At 39.7% G+C, this 26,350-nt stretch overlaps 2 protein-coding genes across 3 annotated transcripts; one reads left to right on the top strand and one right to left on the bottom strand.

Annotated features, from left to right (window-relative positions):
• Window positions 1–301: 301 nt before the first annotated feature.
• On the bottom strand, window positions 302–5,701 carry slc25a44a (solute carrier family 25 member 44a). Of its 2 annotated transcripts, none has more exons than XM_038705615.1 (4): window positions 5,372–5,696; window positions 3,200–3,907; window positions 2,953–3,080; window positions 302–2,108 (listed from the first exon to the last, which is right to left on the bottom strand). In XM_038705615.1, exons 2-4 carry the CDS (start codon window positions 3,831–3,833, stop codon window positions 1,917–1,919), a joined length of 954 nt encoding a protein of 317 aa, XP_038561543.1. In that variant the 5' UTR covers window positions 3,834–3,907; window positions 5,372–5,696; the 3' UTR covers window positions 302–1,916. The 2 variants fall into 2 exon arrangements, 1 of the variants encoding a protein (XP_038561543.1); XR_005442807.1 differs by having other exon boundaries at window positions 1,972–2,108; window positions 2,953–3,075; window positions 5,372–5,701.
• Window positions 5,702–8,285: 2,584 nt separating this feature from the next.
• ireb2 (iron-responsive element binding protein 2) lies at window positions 8,286–26,010 on the top strand. Its single transcript, XM_038706055.1, has 22 exons — window positions 8,286–8,358; window positions 14,637–14,723; window positions 15,007–15,172; window positions 15,394–15,531; window positions 15,667–15,909; window positions 16,102–16,171; window positions 16,641–16,824; window positions 16,975–17,114; window positions 17,233–17,404; window positions 17,644–17,744; window positions 18,577–18,693; window positions 18,879–19,038; window positions 19,240–19,375; window positions 20,665–20,749; window positions 20,851–21,007; window positions 21,364–21,488; window positions 21,601–21,705; window positions 21,827–21,969; window positions 22,610–22,757; window positions 22,971–23,093; window positions 24,095–24,280; window positions 25,149–26,010. The coding sequence occupies exons 1-22, from the start codon at window positions 8,334–8,336 to the stop codon at window positions 25,257–25,259; spliced, it is 2,922 nt and encodes a 973-aa protein (XP_038561983.1). The 5' UTR covers window positions 8,286–8,333; the 3' UTR covers window positions 25,260–26,010.
• The last annotated feature ends 340 nt before the right edge of the window (window positions 26,011–26,350 follow it).

Here is a 26,350-nt window from a genome sequence, read left to right as displayed (position 1 = left end):
TGACAGTGACTCAAGTACAGTACTAGTTTAACTTGTTTTCCTGCTCACACATAACTTTATGTTTTGGTGTTGTACCAATTACACCTCTGTCTCATGAGGAAATACAAGTTTGGAGGGATGCTATTCCATCAGCAGATGTGTAGGAGATGAAGTATGATGTAGTGCTCCCTCCAGTGGCCCAGCAAGTGTGTTGCAGCCTCCTAATTTACTTATGTTCCTGTGGCACAATGCTGGCTTTTTAAAAAGATATCTTAATATTGTACAGATCAAAAAACTGGTCACTAACTACTATAGTGATTCAGAATTCTTTATTACTTTTCATCAACAAGTTCTGCATCACATCAAACTGTACTTTTAACAATTCTTTGATATTACACACAGCAGGTAGTTGGATAATACAGGCAAAGGTCCATTAAATTGGCTTCACAGAAATTAATCACATCCAACATTATTCCCGCGAACAGTGTGTTTTTAAACTGAACAACAGTTTATAAAAGAAAGTCCCCTCACTGAATTTGTTTCCCGGCAGTATTAAGTCATTTCTAAACATGGATGCATCCACGTGCTTCTCCCAGCTGCATTTCATTTCTAACAATAGGCTTGTTGACACACTCATTAAGTGCCTGGTGAAATCTGAATGCAACTTTTAAATTTCGTTGTGCTTGCTGGTGTTCATGCCGCTGCATTTACTTTCCCTCTGTGTTTGCTTTACACAGATTAGGCCGGTGGTTTCTGCCCTGTAACCAAATGGTTGCTGGTTTGATACACAGTCATTTGAATAGTATGACTACAACAGAATTATCAACAGTGGTATAACACCTCTTTGATGTGGTCTAAGGCCTGTAATGTTATACCTCTAATGCTATATCCCCGCTTCTCTCATTTTTTATGTTATGCTCCACTTTGTTTTGTACAGTCCTTTTAGACAGACAGAAACAAAAAGAAGCAGAAACACCTGTATGATGGCCGGATCAACTTATCTAAACGTACAATTCATTATTACACCCGCACCACTGACTTCACACAGTGCTGGAAAAATAAATTGCAGGACACAGCTACATACATTACAGAAAGGCTTTAGGTTGAACTCATTCAGCCAGGTTTCACACAGACCTCTTGAGATGATTGTAATATTTGTTGCCCTGCCTGCCTTAGTATACAGAACCACCAAGTCCAGTTGCCCTTGACCTCAATCTTCGTTGGATATACAGAACAGATTTTAAATATACTTTTGGAAGTATTTCTTAATGATCACACTTTGAAGATCTAATTTCTTCTGTACAATTTAACAGCATTGCTATAATTCAATAATAAATCTTATGCTCTCTTCAAAACAAATAGTCCAAAACAAAGGTGTGATTCTTGGTAGATGCTTTATACATCTGCACGAAATGTACTTTCCGATGGAATGCAGACAGATATCAAGTTCTTCTACTCTTTACATGCTCACTAGGACAAACGACATTTGTGCTTTCAGATTCTGGCACATTAAAAAACTCATACTGGCCTTGTCGCAAATTCTTTAAAAAAAGATACTATTATTTACTGGGAGGCAATAAGCAAAAGGGGATTTGGTACTTGCTATACTTTAAGAAGCAACTTTCATCCGTCATGGTTAAAATTTTAAGATTTGTGTATTTTTATTATGGGATATTTAGTTTTGAAAAAAAATGCAGAACATTGTTTTCAAGGCCAGTAGAAATGGGTCTGACAAACAGAAAAGGGTGAGATAACCATGTACCGAAAACCACTTGCACTCTGCTGCATCATACCTGCAATAAAACAACACAGATCTAAAAAGAAGCAAGTGGAAGCAGCTACACAGATCTGGGACACCGTCTCCTGTGTGAAAAGTTGCTGCCCGTCTGTGTTGAGGGGACGCCTGCTGTGAGGCGGTCCTGGTTCCCTCTGGTCTTTCACCAGTGCCTGGACTCTATCAGTTCAGCTCGCAGGCTCAGTCTCTTCAGGGTCTCATATCCCACCACGATGACCACAGACGTGGGCAAGGAGGAAATGATACGGGCTGAAAGCCCCTTGGTCATCCCCCAGACACCTTCCTCTGCCAGCAGCTGCTTGAACGTCTCAATAACAGAAGATCGTCCCTCCACCTTTAACAGACAGAAGAGTGTTAAATCATCACTTGTTATCTGCAAAAAATGTTATGGTGAAAGTTCATTCTTGACTTAAATAATATAAATCTCACCAAAAAATATGATATTTAGGGAGATGTATGATGCAATCGGCAGCTCCTAAACGGACATTATGGTAAGGTTGTTTAATCTATTGTTCTGATCTCACCTCTAATGGCAACATTGGCAAAAAGGTCTTTACAGTGCAAAGAAAATGAAGAAATTGACCATCTACAATTTTTAATTAACTGAGCTATCTGCTGAGGAAGATCGTATATATAAATATATAAATAAACCTTCTGGTTTATGAGTTTGTCTCCAGGGCTTAAAAGCAATATCTAATTTAAGTCAAGCAAAGTGCTGCTTTATGGTCTTTGTTCCGAATGTTTAAGTGCTCAATGAAATGAAGTAATGTCATTCACTGGTCTTGTGCCGTGTTGTACATGCCCACCCAGAATTGCATGCACCTTGCAGAACTATTCTGAGTAGCCTATTGTTTAAAAATGATGTAATATTCTTTGTGTGGTTCATCAATGGTGATAAATGATTCGGACGTACCGCGAGGTGCACCTGCTACGTGCTCTGAATACAGATATCTGAGTGTGAATGCTGAACATGTGAATTCTCACCGTGGACAAACTTGTGTTGGTCAGTTCTTTATCAAAGTTCAAAAATGCTCCATGTTTTTACGTTTACAAACATTTACTGGCTACTTTTAAAAACAAATATTGTTGTTTGCCTCATAAATCCAATCACACTTTAATTCTTTTCAATGCCCTAAGTGTAAACACAAATCAGCTTTTAGATGGCGCACAGTGTTTACCTGCACTCTTGCTCGAACAACATCCATGGGGTTGGTAATGGTGGAGGCGGTTGCGGCTGCCATTGGTCCTGCCAAAGCCTGCAGAATCAGATGGGGGCACTCACTTGGTGCCAACAAAGACAGCTGCTCTGGGAACCCAAAGATGTAAAAACAAGGCAAATATATTTAATTTCAAGAGCACTACATATAAAATTACTTAAGTTGTCTGCTAAGGGCAGCTACTGTAACTAACAAGGTGTTGACATACCCGCATAAAAATGATAAAAAGGCCACCAGAGTGCACTGTTTGGGATGTACGTGAGCAGTGATGCCACATAGCCCCTGTAAAATCCCTTAAAGCCATCAGCTGCAAATATCTGCACCGTGATGTCCCGGGTTTGCCCAAAAGTCGGTCTGCGCTTAGTAGCTGCGAGCATCATTTTGGGTTTGGGCTTGAAGCGAGTCAAGTGTTCCCCCTGTCCTTGCATCATCAGTTGCTGGGACACAATATCTATGGGAACAGTGATGGTCTGGGCCACCAGGGATGCTGCCCCTCCTGCCACCACCGACTTCACCGTGTTACTGGGCGAGTAATGGGACACATACTTGCGCACCAGTTCATAGGTGGTGATATAAGCCTGTCCTGAGATCAGGGTGAACGTATTGACCATAAAGCCACGGTAGAGTCCTTGCACGCCCTCTGCTCGCAGGATCTTGCCAAAAGCATCTAAGGTGCCGGAGTAGAGGGCCTTTCCCTTCTGCACCTGGAGCCGAGTGCGGATGAGGCTGGCCGGGTAGACGGTGGCCCTGGTGGTCAAGGTCATGAACACACCCAGGGAGTAGAACTTCCTCTTGTCTAGGTCCTCCCATTCGATAATTTGGATCGCACCTTTCTGCTGCATGGTGCCGGCTACGGCAGCGCTGCACCCCTAAAGCCACGTATCTGCATTCATAAGCCTCCCAGCTGCCATCACACCTGCGATTAAAAACATTTAGCATTAGTAAAAGTGATCAGATGTAAGAACCTGCTCACCCACATATTCATTCATTCATAATTTGGGCTGTCCCAGATCGCTGATGACTGATGACATCTCCAATAGGGCTGCAACTAATGGTTATTTTCATTATTAATCAATTTGCCATTTACTTTCTCGCTTATTCGATCAATCACTTGGTCTATAAAATGTCAGAATATAGTGAAAAATACAAAAATTTACATCTGAAAATTGCTTTCTTTTAGATATTAGATATAGAGATTAAGTTAATGGTAATATAGAAATACAAAAATGCAGCCAACCCTCATATTGGACAGACAGCAGTAAGTAATATTACAAAAATCTTGACAATTAATGTTCTATTAATGAATAAATCAACTAATATCAAATCAGTATAAATTAAACAACTGACCTAAAAATGATCTCCTTTTTTGCCTCCATATTGTTGGTGTTTCTTATATATTTCTTATATATATATATATATATATATATATATATATACACACACACACACACAGAGACTTGGATGAGTTCTCTGTAAGTTTTTACACTATTACATATTAAACCATGAGTTCTGTGAATTATTACAATAACCAAGATCATTTCTCTCGCCTCCTCTTTGCAATCCTGAACCCAGCAGGCTGATGTGCTCTTAGAACGATACGCAATTGTTATATATATTCAAATACACAAAATATTATTTTCAGTTAATATAAGAAACTCGTCAATACGTGAGAAAACCAAAGTGGCACTGCCTAGATTCTTAGTTCATAACAGCATTTAATAAATCTCTCCAGAATTAATTAAATGACCCACTGCTGCATTAGAAAAGGGGAACTATTGAAGTGCGTACTTCATGTTCAGACACAAAAAAAAAAAAAAAAAAAAAAAAAAAAAAAAAAAAAAAAAAGGTACAAGTCACATCCTGACAGACTTGTCACAGTTCCGTGTTATCAGCAAAACACATCAGATATCCACAGAGAAGAATGCAGATGATGTGTTTGTGCCAAAGACCGTCATCTACTACCTGACGTTCACGCTATTATGAAAAGATAGGACAAAAAAAGGGGAAGACTCACTGCAGAGACTAGCATGCACATGAAATGTACAGTAACTCACAAAGCAGGGCAACTTCTGTGCAGCTACAAAGCGGGGCAGGCTAGTATGATTGACAGCAAGACAAAATCCTGATTTTATGTTATCTAGGCCTACATCTTTAATCAGCCACAGTTTCATAACGCTTCCATGTAAACGTTTTATCCGCCGATCTGACGTGTGTATTGTTGTTTGGCAGCGGGTTGGTGAAGCAACGTGCACGTGCAATGTCAAGTGTTGTCGCGCTGTGTGCTAGCTACCTAGCTAACACAACACGAGTGCTATTTTAGCCGTTTAAAAACACACACACACACCACAGCTTTAACGTAAAACACACGGATTAAACGTACCTCGTACGGGGCCATGTAGTTTTGGTTCAGCTTCCGCCTCCACGGTCACTGTTGCATAACGTACCTGCTGTAATAAACTCATACGGCCTGAACTGCTGCTGCAAGGAGGATCATGCCTTCCGTCCATTACTGCTTCGAACAAACGCTGTCATCAAAGGTGAAAGGTCATAAGCTGTGTTTTTACAGCTTATTGTTATTATCATTACAAACTGTTCTTTGATAATAAAAAAAAGTGGTGTGAAAATACTTTCCCCTTCCAGGTGACCGCTGTAACAGTAATGTTAGGTACTACTACTACTAAAGTAGAGGTTTGTTTAACTGATTTGACGATTGTGATGCATTCAGTGCCCGATGCAAACGTAGGAATTGCAAAACAACAGCTACACCCCATGGACACAAAACGTTGCAGTCAGTGGTGCAGTGGTGTAAGAAGTGCTCAGATCACTAACAAGGTACAAGGTAGGTTATTTATCATTATACAACAAACGGTTGTATAACGAAAAGAAAGGTTGTAGTCCCTTCATGCTACACACACAGAACTTAACAGGTAATTAAATGTGTATTAAAATATGGTTAGTTAAGTAATATAATTTGTTACAAATAAAAGTCATGCTTTCAAAATCGTACTGCATTAATATGGTCTTGAGAAAACTAATTTAACAAATGTATACACTGTTGGATAGTTTATTCTGTAAATGTGCATCAAATTTTATAAAGGCTGTATAGGTTTTAAATCTTAATCTGCAAATTAGCTTTTCTACTATAGCAGTCAGTCAAATAAAGGTAGTGATGTAAGAAGTACAATATTCCCCAATGAATTGTCGTGGAGTAAAAGTATCAAGTGGAAGTACTCAAGTAAAGTATGATTACTACCTCAAAATTGTATCTAAGTACAGTACTTGAGTAAATGTAGTTATTTACATTCCATCTGTGATATGTGGAACACAAATATTTGGCTGGAAAGAGGACAGTATGGAAACTTTTAAAACAAAAGTAGTGTGTAAATGTATTGTGTTGTGTAGTGTTAAACTGTTATATGTTTATGAAAAGCAGCAGCATCACAAGACAACACAAGCATCTGAATACCAACTAATGATGTGATGAATATTTCACTTGATACATACATGATTTTGGAGATTGTGACTCTTGCTCTATAAGATACAAGAAATTTTTTTTACAGGGCACGTTAACAGTTTGTATCTCTTTTTTATTATAGCTGCATAAATCATAGTAACGACTTTCAGTGGTAGTAGCAGTTGTAAGTCGGAGGTGCCCTGAAGGCAGCAAAATCACATCTGTACTGTCACGTGGGACTTTTATGACAGCACTTTTAAAGTCACAGTCACAGACATGTTCGGTCTTGTTCACATATTTTCTCTCACAGCCTGTTGCTCTCAGGCTATGGCCTTCACATTTTTGTAAAGAACACACACACACCCGGCCAGTTCAACAGTGTTGCTAGCAGGCCATATCAGAGGCTCAGGCTATAATTTAAAATTAATTACATATGCGACAGATGGACAATCAGGCGTTTATGGATTTTAACAAATTGTTGCTAGCACCTGCAATCGGGCCTGATAAAATACAAAACTAGACACATGAATATCTTTGCAAGTGGACTGCAACTCTGAAGGCTGTGAGGATCATCATGTGACACAGCACACATGCATGTGTTGATGTTAACTAACTGTGTAATTGCTGTATGCATGTACAATTTTTTGCTAATATTAGAATGATGTCTTATTGATCGGTGTCATATTTCAGCCTTATTACTTTAGAAGTGCTGTAGGGTAGAATACACTATTGTTATATGTGTGGAGATGGAAGTGGAGGTGGGTCTGACCCTAAGACCCACAAGAAGAGGAAACAGGATACATCAGCTAATACAATGCATAGTTTGGAGAGTCTGCTCAGATACACATGTATTTAATACCATTTATACCATTTATAATAAAAATACAACAGTTTTCATGCATGCCTTGTAGTTTTTACCTAGATTCATTTTGTGTTTTATATAGCCCACTGTTTTAACTCTCACTTTTTACATTGTCAGCATCACTGTTTCTGTAAATCATTAATGCACATTTCATTTATATATCTAACATTATGGTACAACAAGGTACAACATAGTTTAATATCACATGGTTGTATAACAAAAAGAAACTGTGTAGTCCCTTCATGCTACACACAGATCTTAACAGATAATTAATTAAAATATGGTAATGTATAAATTAAAATAAAACAATATGTAGGAGGACCTTTATTTATATATATAGAGAGATATATCCTACAAGGACACAACCCCGAACATTCACCCAATACAGATATTTCTGATAAGTTATTCTTATCATTATTATTTTTATTGGCCATAAATACAAACAAATACCTAGGTAATGTCCACTTACAAGCTTTTTCCCTGGTCTTCATCCAAGGTACAAGGTACAAGGTTGTTTATTAGTCATTATACAGCACAAGGCTGCATAACGAAATGAAATTCACACTATATTAAAATATGTTAACATATAAAAAAACCCAATAAATACAGTCTGGGAATGGAGTGAGCTCAGTGACCCCCCTCCCCTGATAGTAAATATGTAAATTCAGTGACGTGACGAGTCTACATGACATGACAAGTGATCCATCTGATGAAGACTGTAGGATGCAGCTGAAAGCTCCAATGAAAGCCAATAAGATGATCTTGAGTTATATTTCCTTTACCTTTTTATATCCAACCGTTTCCAATGTCACGAATTTAATTTTAATGCTCCTTAGTGTGGTAGCAATATATGTGCCCGTTCACGATGTTAAAATGGCTTCAGCTCGTTGTTTTTAAAATGTTTTTATTTTTATTTTGGCAGTAATTAGTGAATGGGCGTGGCTAGATATGTCTGTGTTGTGATTGGTCGGCGCGGTGTAGCCAGCGCAGTCGTGAGGACGGGTCGTGTTGATTTCAGAAGTCATCATGGCGCTCACGTCCCCACTCAAAGGTAAAGAGGTGTCTTCTGCTAACCTTTTATGGCAAGCTGTCATCCTAATTAGCCGTTTACCCTTAAACACGGGGATCGATTAAAAAGAACACACATCCCCTGAAAATGGCCGTCGTTTGCTTTTAATTAACAGTATATAAAGTGTTCCGGCGTCAAACTGTTGGAGACATAAAAGCTAACATTAGCTAGCTTGGCAATTTTTGCTGTTACAACTAAGCAAGAGCTGCCTAAACTAGCTAATGCCGCAAGCTAGATGTGTCTTTACTCTGCTTAAAATGTCACAACTTTAACATGCTTTCTAGCTGAGCTTAAATTGTGTGCTAATCACCTCGCTTTTTCGTGTCTCCTCAAGACGTTCTGCCAGTAGCACGATAAGTAGTTAGATAACGTTGGCGAGAGTGCGCTCCACGATAACGAGGTGAACCTTAGCTAGCTTTGTAGCTGTCTTCCGTACCCTGTCTTCGGGACACATGCAGAGAGGATATACATGTATAAGGATGATAACACAGATCATTTTCAATACCACTTATAATATCGTAAGCGTGTGTGACTTTACATTTATATTAACCGCAGGGACAATGTACAACTTGACGAGAAGGGCTGTTTTTTCTTTCAACAGCTAACGTTAACAAATCTGTCGAAAGTGGGATTATAAATTAGGCCACCATGACAATGACATTGTGTGATAAAGCACCCAGATTATAGTGTAACATTGAGTACTTTATGTAATGCTTTTCTTTTAAGTGGTCTAACATTAATAGGGACTTTTAACGAAGCTTGCCTTTTCGGGAAAACCGGTTGTCATTTGTGACCAGCCAGTGTTTCATTACACATTACAATAATATGTGTTCGTGGATGTTTTACATCCTGCCTGCTTTGCATTATGTTATGGCTCTTAGTTTTTGCATACAGTTATATTTAAAAGTGGTGAGCACATCAGTGAGACATGGAAAAATTAAGGTTGCAAGAGAAAGTAGCAAAACGGGAGGGATTTGCAAGCTGCCAGTGGATATATGACCAAAAGAGGCTGTTAAATGTGCTTTTACTGTATCATTTGGTTGCAAGCATGAGCATTTTTGGCTTTGGATGTTTGATGATTATTCTTTCAAATGAATGTATCATACATTTTCAATCTGACTACTAAATATGTTGCAGTGGAGTCAAGAGCACAAACACATGTTTGTTAGTATTCGGCTATGTTAAAAGCAGAGTTTCAAAATTGGTTTATGCTTGCTCAGGTAAATTGAGGTAAATTACAGCATTTTGTTTGTTTGCCTTGTTCTTCTTCAGCAGCAGTGATAATACTCATGCTGCAGTGGCCCATCACTAGTAAATGTGTTTTGAGGAAATACTGCAGATGAAGAAGATAGGAAACCCCCAGTGCATCATTCACGTTGCTTTAATATCAGATTGTTTAGGAATGACAGAGTAAGCCAGTTCTGTGATATGTGTGTTTACATGTTTTCCTTGCCTTTTCCTTTCACCTAAATTAAATACACCTTTAGGATTTGGGAAACCCAAATTACAGTGCAGGCTTTAAAAAAAGACAATGTAAAATAATACTCTTACTGCGTTCTAGGCAGTTTCAGTTTCATAACTATCACAGAAGTGTTGGTTTCAAAGCTAGTAACCTGAGAGCTGTTACAACATGATGTCCTGTTGTGAGACCAATGAGAAGTAGTGCCAGGACACAAACGATTATTTTGTCTAGGTACTCAGCAAATGCTTAACTTTTTCAAACCTGGTTTTAAAGGAGAATTTCACAGCTACAACCTAGATTTCTTTTGGCCCAAACCTACCACCTTTTGAGTCTGTATTGCCATAAAGTACCTGTCTGACAAAGAATAATCCAACTCTCATAACCAAAGATGGGACAGTTTACACAAAAATGTTTTGCAGGACTGCAGCAGTCTTTGTTCTGAAACATGTTTGGTTAAGATAACCACATCCTGTATGAGCAGACTTTACTACACTTAAAGGCCACAAAGGAACACATGAGACCAGAAAGATCTTTTTTCATTTCACTTTTCTCTACATTCTGTTCCTAAATACACTGTCAATCATTTTACATTACATTATTCTAGAACTTACTCTAATTCAAGGTTTGGTTGTTTTTGAGACCAATTGCTCAGCTGCTAATAAACACTAATAGACTGACATTTATTTATTAGCCCTCTTGGGAATTCATCGTGTGGCAAACAGCAATCGTCAGATGAACAGACAGACAACTACGATACCAACTAAAACATCACCCGAGTGCTTACATATTGTAATAAGGTGCAGCATCCTCATACGCAGAGGTTGAGTTATTTTTGTCTCATTGTTTGTTTAGCAATGCAATACTGGTAGGCATGAATGACCTGCAACATGGTATGTAATAAGCCAATTCTATGGATGGATTAAATGCACAAATGGCACAGAATTTTTTTTGAGATGGTTTAAGCCTCGTCCTTGCCTGAACTGCGTTGTTTAGAGGAAATCCCCGCTGGGTAAATGTTGTTACTAAGGTAGCTGATAAAGGTGCTCTGAACAGGATTTTTTGGGCCGATCACCGATTGCTGAAAGCAGTATCGGCCGATACCGATCACTGGATCTATTTAGAGCCTTTTATTTATCATGTAGCATTATACAGTATACTGTATATTTATTTAACTGGTCCAAAAAACAATGTATTAAGTGTTAAAGTTAACAGATGATAAAGTACCGTGGTCATACACTGGACTTGGTTTCTACCCTGGCTGTCAGCATTTCCTCTGTGGAATTAGTGGACATGACCATATCTGACCACAGATGTATTGTTTTTAGCTGTGATTCGCCTGTTACTCATGCCGCCTCACCAAGCTCCGTGTGTTCTCGCATCTTTAATGAACAAAGTGTTCCTCACCAGCAACAAGAGAGTTTTAACCAGTTTTATCCCATCGACTTGTCTGAGCTTTTAAAAACAGTATCACAAATGAGAGTGTCCTCCGGCCCACTTGATGTAATACCTACAAAATTTTTACTGAAAGTAATGGATTCTGTTGGGCCCCATTTGATCTCTGTTTTTAACAGCTCCCTATCTACTGGTTGTGTCCCTGATTATTTTAAAACGGCTTGTGTGAACCCGCTTTTAAAGAAACCTGGTTTAGATCCCTCCCTCCCACATAATTTTAGACCAGTTTCAAAACTGCCTTTTATTGCAAAGATTCTAGAAAGAATTGTGTCCAAACAGCTGCTCACTGTGCTGGAAAATAACAAATTATTTGAAAAGTTTCAGTCTGGTTTTAGGAAGTACCACAGCACTGAAACTGCCCTGCTTAAAGTAACCAATGACCTTTTAATGTCTGCTGATGAAGGCATGTGCTCAGTCCTGGTACTCCTGGACCTTAGCGCTGCTTTGATCACAACAACATGTTAGACAGACTGAGGCACTGGGTGGGGATCTCTGGTACTACCCTAGAATGGTTGGTTAACCTGTCAAATAGGAAGTTTTGCGTGTCTGTAAACAACTATGTCTCCTTATTCTGTCCAGTTAAATATGGTGTGCCTCAGGGGTCGGTCTTAGGACCCATTTTGTTTTCCTTGTATCTGCTTCCCCTTGGACATATTATCCATAAACATGGCATTTCTTTTCATATTTATGCTGATGACACACAAATGTACTTGCCCGTCAGATCCACAGACCCTGGAATGCTGAGTTCACTTAACAACTGCCTTTGTGAAGTTAAAAAATGGATGTCAAATAATTTCCTCCAGCTGAACTCAGACAAAACAGAAATCCTGGTCATCGGGTCTCAGCAGATGGCAAAGCAAATACTGCCATCTGCTGGTTCCCTAGTAAATCACATTAAGCCTGTGGCGAAGAACCTTGGTGTTTGGTTTGATAGTAATTTAAATTTCGAGCAGCACACCACAAAGCTTGTTCAATCATGTTTTTATCAACTTAGAAATATAGCAAAAATTCGATCTATGTTAACTTTTAAGGACACCGAGACCATTTTACACGCCTTCATCTCATCACGCCTGGATTATTGCAACAGCCTTTTCACCTGTTTAACCCAAAAATCTATTGATCGACTCCAGACTGTCCAGAACTCAGCTGCCAGGCTTTTAACCAGAACAAAGAAATATGACCACATTACTCCTATTTTAGCTTCATTACACTGGCTCTCAGTATGTTTTAGAATTGACTTTAAAATTTTACTGATCACTTTTAAAGCTCTTCAGGGCCTCTCGCCTTGTTATATTTCTGAACTTTTAGTCCCATACACACCAGCACGTACCTTGAGATCCTCGGGCAGAGGTCTGTTGTCTGTTGCAGAGTCTCGACTGAAAACTAAAGGGGACAGATCGTTTGCTGTCAGGGCCCCGAGGCTCTGGAACAGCCTGCCCGAGGAAATCAGGTCAGCTGAGTCAGTGAACTCTTTTAAGTCCCTTCTTAAAACATACTTTTATAGGAGAGCCTTTCCCGATCTTATTTGACTTTATTTTATCCCTTTTATTTTATTGTATTTTACTAATTTTATATTAATTTTTCATGCTCTTTTTTTTTGTATTATTCTTTACACTTGTTAAAGCACTTTGTAACTTGTTTTTGAAAAGTGCTCTACAAATAAGGATTATTATTATTATTAAGTATCATGAAATGACACCTGTTTATTTTATTGCCAGGAAACATGGGCAACAAATTCCACTCAATCTGTGTAAGAGACTTAAACAATAGCAGCCTTTGACTGGTTACTGTGAACATCTTATAGCTTTACAAATATAGCTTTCCTGTGGAATAAACTACAGAAACAGAACAAACAGCATCTTTATAAATTTACTACAATAATAAATTAAAAATATAACATAAACATAAAAACTGCAACAAAAAAGTCTGTAGCCAAAATATTTAGGAGATAAAGGAGCACAGGCATCATGAGTCGAAGATGAACTCTGAAGTAGCTGCTTTTTGTTCTGGAAAGCTCAGGCAGGTTCTGTGGGTTTTAGGGGGGAGAAAGAGGAGTGGAGAGAGGGAGAAGGGCTACAGAGTTCCTAAAAAATAAAAATAGGCTACAATGTAAATTCCACGTTATACAGTTAATTGTTAATATTACATAGGCTACTATATTTATATAATTTCATATGGTTTGCCATTAGTAGGCTATAGGCTTTATATCATTTCAGTGGATTGTTTTTGTTTTTAATCTTTGTGCAGGAAGCACAGTCTACATATCTTACATGCTGCCACTGACTTTACCAGAGGAGAGAATAGCAAACACTTTAAATACGGACAGAAGGTTTTTATTTGACTTTATAAAGGTTAAAAATACGGGAGATTTACGGGGAAACATTTAACGGGTGAGAGCGGAAAAATACGGGAGAATCTCGGGGAAACGAGAGGGTTGACATGAGCGGAGTAGAGAGAGGAGTGGGGTAATGTTGGGCTACATCCACACTGCTACGTTTTTAAAACAGTTTTATAACGAAAACGATCTTCTCCGTCCACAGCAGCGTTTCAGAGTTGATCTCTGTCTATATTACACTGGGCATGCGCGTGCCAATATAAAAACGAAGCATATGGTCTACTCCGCAGTAGCAGACGATTTAGCGAAAGAAGAAAGTAATACAGACCAAGAACCACACCAGGCTTTTGTCTTTTTTTTTTTTTTTTGCATTGACCGACAACGAAGTGGAACTGTAGGAAAACAGAGAGAGTGATGCAGTCAGCTGATTGAGTGGCATTAGGAAACTCGCACTGAAGGATCAGTCTCTCTCTGCCTGATGTGTCTGTTAAACTCCGGTTGCATGTGAGTGAGATGAGCACAGCTGCGACAGTTTGACATGATCGCTCCTGCTTGTTGCTCCACTTGTCTGATTGCTGCTCAACTCTAATAGTAAATTATAATGTGGGCGCATTAATCCCTTCTTGTCTGAGAAGGACTTTGGTGCTAGCTAGCTTTGAAAACAGACAGCGCAGTGAAACATTTTAGCTGCCGTTGAAAATTTGTCTGGTGAGTATTGCATCATCTGATCGTCTTTTCTTATCGGCCTTTTTAGCGACCACCGATCAAACTAGTTAAAGCCATTATCGGCTGATTATGATCGGTAACCGATCGATCGGAGCACCCTTAGTAGCTGACCATTTGTTTACACCTCTAAGCTTAATTTTTTAACTTTCACGCCAACCTGCAAGCAGACATGCTGAGGCAAATAAAAAAATTAGAATTTTGATCACATCTCTGCATTGTCCTGGATTTGTGACACAAACGCTGGAATTATAGATGTACTGATAAATGTTTGTCTTCCCTCCGCAGAGCACCCGTATAGCCATCTAATCGACCCACTGAAAGATGGCGAGATCAAGTTCTTCAATCCACAGAAATTAAATGATCCACGATATGGTGAGTTGAGGTTCTCTGAAAGGGCACACTGATTTTAAGCACATATGTCCCTCTTTGGAGACCTTTTGCAGCAGACCTTTGGCAGCAATTTCTAAATATGTAAACTTATGTAAAAAATTATTTAATTAAACTTTGAGAGCCTGTACTGGTTTGCCACAAGTTCTCAGTGCACATGCGATTGGATGTGTAACCAGGGCTGTGAACGGTTAGTAAACAATTAGATTTAATTACACATTGTTTACCATGGGAAATTAAGCCTCCTTTTTTTGTTTGCTTTGTGTAGACAAGCTGCCTCTGTCCATCCGTGTCTTACTGGAGGCAGCAATTCGTAACTGTGATGGCCATTACACTAAAGAGGAAGACGTCCAGAACATTCTGGATTGGCAGCAGCAGCAGAATAAAGCAGAGGTGCCATTTTCTCCAGCGCGAGTCCTTCTCCAGGACTTCACGTGAGTTTCACAAGGATCTGGGTAAACCCCACCAAGAGCTAGCTTATTCAATCTTGCCTCATCATGATCTTTCTTTGTGTTCCTTGACAAGTTTTAAAAATCAAGTTTTAAGCTATGATCAAATGAAAATCTACTTTGAGGAACACAAGTAGAATATTCCTATAAACACCTGAAGGAAGTTTAGGTTTCATTGTTTTTCTTCTCCTGGATTCCTTTGACAGTGGGATTCCTGCCATGGTGGACCTGGCAGCCATGAGGGATGCCGTGGCAAAACATGGCATTGACCCTGGCCTGATAAACCCTAAATGCCCCACAGACCTCATCGTAGACCACTCATTACAGATAGATTATAGCAAATGGTATGTTTGCATTTATATTCTCCCTTTTTGTATTGACGGTGGCTATAGCAAGTGAGAACAAAGAGCTAAAAGCAAAAAACACATTTGACTTAATAATAAATTGTGTAATAACATTTCTTTTTTTTTTTTTCACAGTGCCATACAGAATGCTCCAAACCCAGGTGGAGGGGATGGCCCAAACCAAAGCCAGGGTCCTTCCCGTTTCACACCCTCCAGGCCTCTGTCCAGAGGAGGCTCACAGTGTGGCAGCCAGCGGGGCTCCTGTAGCAAAGCTGTCTGCAGTGACCCTCCAGCCTCCTCAGGTCGTCCTCCTGCCTCTGTCCAGCAGATTGAGAATACACCTCTCCTCTGCCCTTTCCACCTGCAGCCTGTGTCTGAGTGAGTTGTAACATACAATATTGCTGATCTCTCACTAGAATTTGATGAATCGCAGGGAAATCAGTGACACTTCATTGCTTTGTTTCAGCCCTTTTGATAGAGGGCACGTGCAAGTCCCATGAGTTGACATATTATCACTGACTGACGGAGTTCCCCGTGAGCATGTTTACTTTTGCTGTTTTCTTTTTGCAGAACTGAAACGGCTCTGAAGAATCAGGAAATGGAACTGATCAGAAACAAGGAGAGGCTTCAGTTCTTTAAGGTGCAGCAAAGAGCAAATATGTTTTTGTTATGTCATATCAGACAATCTGAGCGACAATTCCTTGAAACTTCTTGGAGTCTCTAGTCCTTAGCAAAGTTAGCTGGCTGCTGGCTATAGCTTCACATTGGCCAGTGTATTTCCCAAAATGTCAGACTATTCCTCTGTGTTGTTTGTGGAGATTCTGAATGTATTTATTGCTGTCTTCATATCAAAAGCAATACTTTATGCAGAATGTATTGTTTTACACTTTTTATAACAGAAATAAGTAGTTTATAGCTTTTATTAGTCAAACAAAAAAAGTCAACATTTTGGCTCATGGAAATGTTCAGCTGCTTTCAGTGAAAATTAAAAGAACTTTATATCTGTCCATTTTAAAGAACATAACAAAAACTGTTTGTACCTAGAGTGAGGCACAAAGTTAAATGTTATTGTGTAATTATTGCTCTTTTCCTGTCTGTCAACCAAACAGTGGTGTTCAAAAGCATTTAAGAATGTGAACGTGGTTCCTCCGGACGTTGGCACAGTCCACCAGGTGAATCTGGAGTATCTGTCCAGAGTGGTCCAGGTCAGCGACGGTTTCATCTACCCTGACAGTGTGGTGGGAACTGATTCACACACCACCATGATAAATGGCCTGGGCATCCTGGGCTGGGGTAAACCATTGTTAAACTTTAAAGTTCTTACCAGCTGTTGACGTATTTGTTGTAAACTTTGTCAAACTGGCAGCTTTCTCAAGAACTGTAACTTACAACTGTTTTTGATAGTTAATCTTTTTATTTGTCCATGGTGCTTTCCTCCACCAGGTGTTGGTGGAATCGAGTCAGAAGCCGTGATGCTGGGCCAGCCAGTGTCTTTGACCCTTCCGCAGGTGGTGGGCTGTAAACTGGTGGGCTCCATCAACCCCCTGACCACCTCCATAGACGTCGTCCTCGGTATCACAAAGGTAACACTGCTCTGCTCTCTCCGTCATCTGTTATTAGGACTTCATGTCATTTACAGGAAAAAACACTTAATCTTGCCTTTCAGTGTGTACTAATGTATCGTGTGCATTGATTTTCCAGCACTTGCGGCAAGCTGGCATCGCTGGAAAATTTGTAGAGTTTTTTGGACCTGGTGTCTCCCAGCTATCAGCTCCTGACCGAACCACCATCGCCAACATGTGCCCCGAGTACAACGCTACTGTCAGCTTCTTTCCTGTCGACCAAGTCACACTCAAGCACTTTAAAAAGACAAGTGAGTCCCCCAAGCGATACTCTCTATTGAGAGTTTTGCATAACATCGCAAATTGGTACAGCAGTTTATCTAGTCCGCTAAGTTATTCTTGGATTTATTTCTACATTTTCAATCTGAATTTACTGAGTGTTTACTGCTATGTTCAGAAATAGTAGTTATAACTGTTAACAATACAATCACCACGTTCTGTCCTGGCATTGTTTTGGTTGTTAACTAGCATTTCATAATTTTCCTTCCAGATTTTGCCCAAGAAAAACTTGAATTACTGGAGTCATACATGAAGGCTGTAAAACTCTTCCGAAGCTATGAAGACCCCTCAGAAGACCCCCAGTATTCTGAGGTAATGTTTCTTGTCTTCAGTCTCTAACCGTACAGTGAATGCTCAACAGGGCAGTGCCTGGCGATATAGGTAGATGTATAGTATATTTATAATTTTACGTTCATCATAGTGCAAGTTTTTTTCCTTTAGTAGTTTTTAGCAGTAGTTTCACCTCATAGAGAGGCTTCTCATCTAAAGATGAAAAAACAAAACTAAAGCACCACATTTTGTGTAGCTAATCTATCTTAAAAATAGTAATGAAGTACGTGTGTAGCTAGTACATCTGTGATAATCCTTCATTAATCAGTTCAACAATGTGTTCCCTTGAATCATACATATGCATCACCAATATAGTGACTACTTAAATCAAGTCATTTTGGATAAAAGCGTCATCTAAATCTAAAGCTGTGGTGACTGAGCAGTGGATAAGACACATTCCTTAGGTGTGGTAGACCCGGGTTCAATTCCCCACTGTGACAAACCAATGTGTCCCTGAGCAAGACACTTAACCCCTACTTGCTTCAGAGGTGTGCGACCTCTGACATATGTAGCAATTGTAAGTGTCAGCTAAATGTAATGTAAATGTAAATTTAGCCAAAAAATCAACTTTATACATTTTTTATTTAGTTCCTTCCAAGTATTTGCTACATACATTAGATGAGTCTGAATAGACATGGATGTAAACTGCAACTTCACTGGTTTCAGTTTGCTTGATTGAGAAGAGAGAAGAGATGTGTAATGATGATAGGAAGAGCCTAATGAGAGCCATATTTGCAAAAAATTTGCCAAGGGTGCAGCAGTAGAGAAATTGATGTTCATAATAAAGTGAAATTAAAGCCATTCATTTGTGCAGGTGATTGAGATCAACCTGAGTTCCATGGTGCCTTGTGTGAGTGGGCCGAAGAGGCCTCAGGACAGAGTGGCAGTCAGCAGCATGAAAGAAGACTTCCAGAGTTGTCTTGATGAGAAGGTAACTAAAACTTTCAAATTAATGTCTACGTCTTTACTCTGCCAGTCTTCAGACTGTACTAGACTCCATCAGATATTTTGGCTTAGGGTGAGGGTTATGCTGGTAATGCCTTGCAAGCATATTTTCGTTACCTCATAGATGAGTGTTATCTAACAAGCATTTTATTTTCCTTGGCTTCCCTGCAGGTTGGCTTCAAAGGCTTCCACATCTCTAAGGAGAAGCAGGACATCCGGGTTCCTTTCCTGCACGGTGGTCAGGAGTATCAGCTGGAACACGGCTCGGTGGTCATCGCTGCTGTTATCAGCTGCACCAACAACTGCAACCCATCTGTCATGCTTACTGCAGGTAAACGATTGAGTGAAAAGATGAAACTGTGCTCAGAAAACATCCCCCAATCTTATCTATAAATGAGTCAGTCTATCAGTTGAGTCTTAGTTGCTTATTTTCTCTTCTCTGTTACGGACAAAAAAACACATATGCTGCTTTGTGAAACTGTGTGTGGCTTCTTATAACAGGCCATAACCCAGCTGTTTTTGTGACTGACAGGTCTACTGGCCAAAAAGGCTGTGGAGGCGGGGCTTGTTGTCAAGCCTTACATTCGGACCAGTCTGGCTCCTGGAAGTGGCATGGTCACTCACTACCTCAACACCAGTGGAGTCCTGCCTTACTTTAGCCAGCTTGGGTAAGCCTGTGCACAGAGTGACAACACTGTACTGCACTTGATTAAAGTTTGACCAAAGGTCTAGCATTACTCAGCTTTGGTTTTGAAAGAGTTAAACATGGGGTAGGTAATTTATTTCAAAAGCATTTTTTGTTGTATTTGTTGAAATGATAAAAATCTAGCTGTCTCTTGCTAATTTCTCCAACCTTGTTGCAGGACTGCTATTATACAGTTAGTTTCAGCTGGGCGTAACTAACAAACTGGAAATTCAGTGTAGGTTATTTTAGTCCAACAGTAGATGCTTATAACCCTCTAAACCATAAATTATGTTCTTCTGGATTGAGTACCAGCTATAAAATCCAACATTAAGTGTGTGTGTATAAAGTCCTCCCTAAGTTTTTAGTAACTACTGGCCAGTTTCAAACTTGTGTTTTACTAAGTTGGGTTGCACCATTTAAACTTAAGGAATGTCTTAACTAGTAAAGACTTGAGTAATGTGTAAGGAACAACAATAAGGAAACATCTATAGTGCCATCCACTCAAAAGCAAACTATGTAAACTGGGAATCAGTGTAGCATCACAAGCTGTAACTTTTAGGGGCAGAACACTAAAAACTTCACTGCCAATCTGTTGTAAATGAAGGTAATACTTTGTTATAATTCTGTCATCACACATGGAGAAATATGTGTTTCTGAGTTGGTAGTATTCATACATATTAGAGTGAGAAATAAATATTGGATTACACAACCTAACCAATGTTATTTTGTTATTTAGGATACTGCTCTTGCTTTAATATATATGTATATTGTCTTACTTTATTTAAAACCTTCCCAGTTTATATTATTACTACTGTTAAAGGTAAAGTGGTCATATACTAACAAGCTAATGTTGGTTTTGTCAGTTGTTTCAGTTAGCACCTGGCATATATTGTGTATATATTTAAGAACTAGTTTATGTGATGCCACCTGTTTTAAGTTATTGATGTGTGAAGTTTGATCTTATGTACAGCTGGTGCAAAAGTCTCATATGTTCAGAAATACATTGCGCATAATTTGTTATTAGAAGGAAGTAACAGAAGAGAAAATAAGGAACTTCATGGTTGAGTAGTAATGTGTGCAGAGCTGCAAATTTAGACCTTTGTGCTTTATTTTAATGACAATAGTGTGGACTGTGAGGTAAAATGCGGTTGAACATGTATTAACTTTCTTGTGTCATAATTATGGGTTGTGTGTGAAAGTGGTGTCACACACAGACAGAAATCGGAGTGATTTATTCCTTTACACAACACCGTGTTTTCCTTCACACCACAGGTTTGAGGTGATTGGTTACGGCTGTGCCACCTGTGTAGGGAACACGGCTCCGCTACCAGAAGCTGTCGTGGATGCAGTCAAACAAGTAAGATCTTCATAATGCTCGTGATTCATAATGATTAAGCTGTTTTTGCAGATGTTCTTCAGCTCACAACAATTAAATCTGGATGATTTACTGTGTTTTAGGGGGACATGGTGGCCTGCGGTGTGCTATCTGGCAACAGGCACTTTGAAGGCCGCCTGTGTGACTGCGTGCGTGCCAACTACCTGGCCTCTCCTCCGCTGGTGATTGCTTATGCTCTTGCAGGCACTGTGGGAATCGACTTTGAGAAAGAGCCTCTTGGTAAGGAAGGCCCATGCCAGGAGCTCTCTTAAGCTGCTCCTCTAAAACCTGAGGTACATCAGGGGATTTTAGGACTTTGGCGGATTACAGCGAGTGAACATTTCGTGATTCACAGTCTTGTGCAGACATGTAAAGGAGCAGTGCGGGTAATTTAAGGTCTAAACCCCCAATTAGGTATAAAAAGTATTGCAGTGAAACTAACAGTTAAACAGAAGATGTGACATTAATTTAAGGTGTAAGCTGCAGTTTATTTTCTACTTTTTCAGACTGTGTAGATGTTGATACATGAGCTGTGTTTTAGCAATGATACTTTTTTTTTTACAGTGCTAACATTGAGCATCGTGTTTTTGGTGCAGGTGTGACTTCTGAAGGGAAGGAGGTGTATCTCCGTGACATCTGGCCGTCCAGGGAGGAGGTCCAACTGACTGAAGAAGACACAGTCATCTCCTCCATTTTTAAGGATCTCAGGGGAAGGATGGAGGTGAGGAAACAATCTTAATTAGCTTATTTATTTTGTTAATGTTTGTCTGACTTAAGTTAAGAGAATTAATGATGTAATTGTTTTTTGTTCCCACTTTGCGCTCTCTCTTCAGCAAGGTAACACATTTTGGAACAACATTGAATGTCCAGATTCTGTGGTTTTCCCCTGGGATCACAAGTCCACGTATATCCGTTCTCCTTCTTTCTTCAGCAAGTTGGTAAGTCTTCCGACCTTTGTGGCAATCATTGTTTTGCTGTGTCTCCCGATTGCACATATTGAACTACAAAACAGCAGCAGCTTAGACAGTAAGTGCCTCCTCTGCTTATCTTTTGTCTCAGAGTAAAGAGGTGCCACCTCCTCAGTCGATAGAGAACGCTCATGTATTACTGTTCCTTGGGGACAAAGTGACCACAGACCACATCTCACCAGCGGGCAGCATTGCCAGGGTCAGCGCCGCTGCCAAGTACCTGCTCAGCAAACGGTCAGTTTCCTCTAAGACACAAGGAAGACCACATTTACTAACTTTATTAGTACCTTTTGTCAATTTTTGTGTTCCACCAATAGGGCCTGTTTATAATAAACACCAGTATTTTACAGAATGAGTACATGTTCACAATATATCTGAATAATATGGTGGTGAGAGAGCATGGTGCAGACACAGTGTCCTCATCACCATCCTAAATCAAGCAAGACTAGTTATATTGGCTGCGACCTGGCTGAAGCTTGTCCTACTGGTTGGAATAGTAAAGTTTCTAATTTATTTAAACATTTATGGCAAGGTTGGCAAAGATGATGCCAATCCAAAATTTGCCTAGAAATATGAATTAATTAATGAACAGTTGTTAGGGCTAAACAAATTGTATTAAATATGGCTTACACATCATAATCGAGAGACTTCAGAAAACATCTTTGTTTAGTACAGATCCCTGCAAAAATCATACCATAATTTATTTTAATAACATTAGTCAAAGAAATCACAATTAAATGTTGTTTCAAAATCGAACAACATCGTGAACAACAGATAGATTCTGTTGTCTGAATATCCCTGGACACTGTCGCTGTGCATTTATCACTGCATAAATTAAAATTTATTCACCCCTTACTTTGAATCTTTCCCTCAGCCTGACACCGCGGGAGTTCAACTCATACGGTGCTCGCAGAGGGAACGACGCAGTGATGACCAGAGGCACGTTCGCCAGCATCAAGCTCCAAAATCGATTTATCGGCAAACCAGGGCCTAAAACTTTGCACATTCCTTCAGGCCAGACAGTAAGTATATTAAGACCAGTAAGGCAGATTTATTTGTGTAGTTCTATCTACTAATACAAACAACGGGCACAAGCTGGCTGTTAACGATGCTCAGCTGTAGCATCATGTGTTTCTAGCATTGTCCGTTGCAGCAGGTTCAGATCAGACTAGCTGCCTTGTCAGACCTGCTGCAAAAAACATGTCCACATGTCCTCTTCCTGTTTGTCTGGTCAGCTGGATGTCTTCGAGGCAGCTGAACGCTATCAGAGAGACGGCATTCCCCTCATCATCCTGGCAGGCAAGGACTACGGCTCTGGAAACTCCAGGGACTGGGTAGCCAAAGGACCATACCTGCTGGTAAACTGCAGCGCACACACTATGCTTTCCACTGACAAAGCGACATGATAGGCAACAAGTCAGTTTCCCTTTCTTCATTTCACAATAAAGGCCATTTCAGACGGGAAGCGATTGACAGGCTCAGTAATGAGGCAGTCCCCCGAAACGGTCGCAGTCGCACAAACGCCCGCCCACTGCCAGAGTTGAATTGTCGTTAACTTTTTTTCCACGCAACGCACAGTGCATCATTGGTCAGAGACTGATCCTTGCTGTTTGTGAGTTTTCTGAATGATATAACTGTTTCCTTAACAGTTATTGCGACATAAACAGGCAATAACCTTCACCACTTTCTCTTAGTCATTAAATATAATCTAAAAACTTTACACAGCTGGAGCACCACTGTTTGACAACAGTCCATAGCTAAGCTAAACACTATGCTACTCACAGACAATTAGTTAGCGTACTAAGCTAATTTGAAAGTTAGTAGTTATTATTTAAAAACTATATATATCCTTTGTGTGGTTCATTAACGGTGATAAATTATCCGAAAGTCCTGCAAGATGCGGACAACTCGGCACAACACCAGTGAAGCCGGGGCTCCGTCTCTTCAGCAAGTGTTCCTCTTCTGCCACTACACACACACTACGCCTACATATGCGCACCAGTGTTAGGATTACAATTTTGGATTTATTCCCGCACTTTAAAAACATTTATTGAAAGTTTTATTCATTTTATATGTTTATTTACAGCATTAAACACTGATATGTATATTGTAATAGACTGTACATTAACTTAGTGGGAGAAAACTGGTATTTCTATGTAAAATCAGATGTTGAGCACCTTCATATCCCCAAAATGGCATGATCCTTGTTTCACTGCGAAGCCTAGACTGTGAGATTGACAGTCTAATCAGGCTCCGCCCATCGAAGCATTGAATCTTCGACTATATGGGGTCAGCCCTAGAAATATTCTCGCCTCGCTTGTTGTTTTTGCCGCTTACCTGCTTCTCTGCGGGTTGACAGGGGGTACGTGCGGTCATCGCTGAGAGCTTTGAGAAGCTGCACAAGAACCAGCTGGTGGGAATGGGCATCATGCCGCTCCAGTTCCTGCCCGGCCAGAACGCAGACTCACTTGAGCTCAGTGGGAAGGAGAGGTTCACCATCACCGCGCCAGACAGCCTGAGTCCGAGGCAGCAGCTCACTGTCAAGGTAGGCAACAAGCCGTCATTCCTGAGCTGTGATACTAAAACTAAGATTAATTGATTCATCAAACTATCAGAAACATGTCTTTTTGTTTAACTGTTTGTTTATAATGTATATACTGATACTGAGTGGATTATCCTGGTGAAATAAAATTAATTGATCTATGTTCTATGTGGAAAGATCTATCGTCAACACCAAAGAATTATATAACTAAAATACAATGTTTGATGGGGCCAAAAAAAAAAGGCATGACATTATCGCCATTATAAAGCTGTTATAGCAAACAATTATTTATATACACACTCATCAGACACAAAGCAACTTAATCATCCCATCTGCTGTCGTATTTTGGTCTACAGCAACTCTTGAGGAAAAATATGTAGCTGCCAGGTGTTTGACTGCCATCACCAGCTAGTGGCTAACTTAGTCATTCTGGCGTATTGCTGGGTGATAGCATACAATAAATGTGCTTTAAAACCTAAACAGTTTTGTTAAAGAGGCTGAAAAGCTCTGTAAAGCTGGACATTTGGGTGATAGTGCTCTGTGGCTTCATCAGTGAGAGTGACCACTTTCACATTACACATTTTATTCAACGTTAATGTAAAAACATACAGATTAATGCAATTTAAAAGTGTGTATTCTTTGATTAGGGAAATGTGTATTCACTAACTCAACCATTAAACAGTCACCCAATTTATTCTGTCTTTTATAGCTAAGCTTAAATTATTACATAGTTTCATACCAAAACAATATGTAAGCACTTATTATGGCGGAGTGATACTGTAAAATATCCTTAATCCAGTGCAGTTTCATGTTAATAAAGGCACTTTGATGAACAATGTAGTAAAGGAGTTGTTTCTCTGTTGTCTTGCAGACTAGCCAAGGAAAGTCCTTCTTCGTTACTGCACTGTTTGACACTGAGATGGAAGTTATATTTTTCCGACACGGAGGGCTTCTTAGATATGTCGCTCGGACTTGGCTCTGAAACAACCTGCTGCACGACAGCCCAAGCCTACTGAACTACGTTCATGAACAGCAGCACTCATCATTTCACCAGTTTGTCTTCAGCATGGGCAAAAAAAACCTGCTCATCGGAGCAACATAAAGGTTGATGAATTGTATCTTTGAGCTGGATGAATGTCTCCAGACTTTTTGGGAGTCACGAGACGTCAGTGTTCAGACCTGTACCCGAACTGCTTCTCCGTCACTACACATGCCAGTCTCTACATTTCCAACAGCAGCGTTTCTCCTCACAAGACAGTCAAAACAAGCGCAGGAAGGAGTGGTGACATTCAGTTTGCAGAGGGGGACATTTCTTTCATCGTGGAGTTGTGCCAAGAAGAAATGAATCCCGTGTGCTTCTGTTGTTTAAGTCAAGAAAAAAATAACAACCCTGTCTAGAGAGGATAACATGGTGCTAGGTACTACAGCATGAATATATTGTTTTTAAGGGTGCAGTAAAGCTTGTTTTCCCAACATCCAAGTAAATTTTGTGAATTGCAAAAATTTGCAGAATTGATGTCACTGGCCCATAGTTGTTATTGGGGCCAAACAATCTTATGTAAATGAAACTTCTGTTAATATTTCTTTAATCAAATTGCTATTTGCAAAAAGTACAATTGCCTCCTAATACACTCAATTTTTATTATGTGGAAAATGTGAAATCTTTTTTTTTTTTTTTTGCTGTTGGTTGTATCATTAAGCTCCCTACATAAAGATGTCTACAACGAACAGTCTTCTGCGTCACATTAAAGGTAAATGTTTTTCAGCCTAAAGAAACGGCAAAGTTCAATCCACAAAGCTGCAGATTCTGCTCTTCCAGAACAGGAGCATTATTTCTATTGCATATGTGAAAACGGCTGTATAAAAGCCTTTTGAGCGCCAAATCAGATGGCCCCAGTGAAGTCTCTTGAGTCAGCATGAGGGCTAAAGACTTAAAGTTTGAAAATGAAAAAATCTGGGTATGTCGAGTTGGAAAGATGTGAGCATACCAAAAACTCTGTAGCCTGCTCCTCATCTCTGCATAAGGCTACATAAACCGCTATTAGCTTAACACACCCGAACACTGTCTGCTTG

This window comes from Micropterus salmoides, unplaced genomic scaffold, assembly GCF_014851395.1.
Source record: "Micropterus salmoides isolate LMB-PRFRI ecotype aquatic unplaced genomic scaffold, ASM1485139v1 Ms_hic_scaffold_8, whole genome shotgun sequence".
In the NCBI taxonomy this organism is placed as follows: Eukaryota; Metazoa; Chordata; class Actinopteri; order Centrarchiformes; family Centrarchidae; genus Micropterus; species Micropterus salmoides.
Note: the sequence above shows the minus strand (reverse complement) of the source record. Positions and strands in the feature narration are given on the sequence as shown.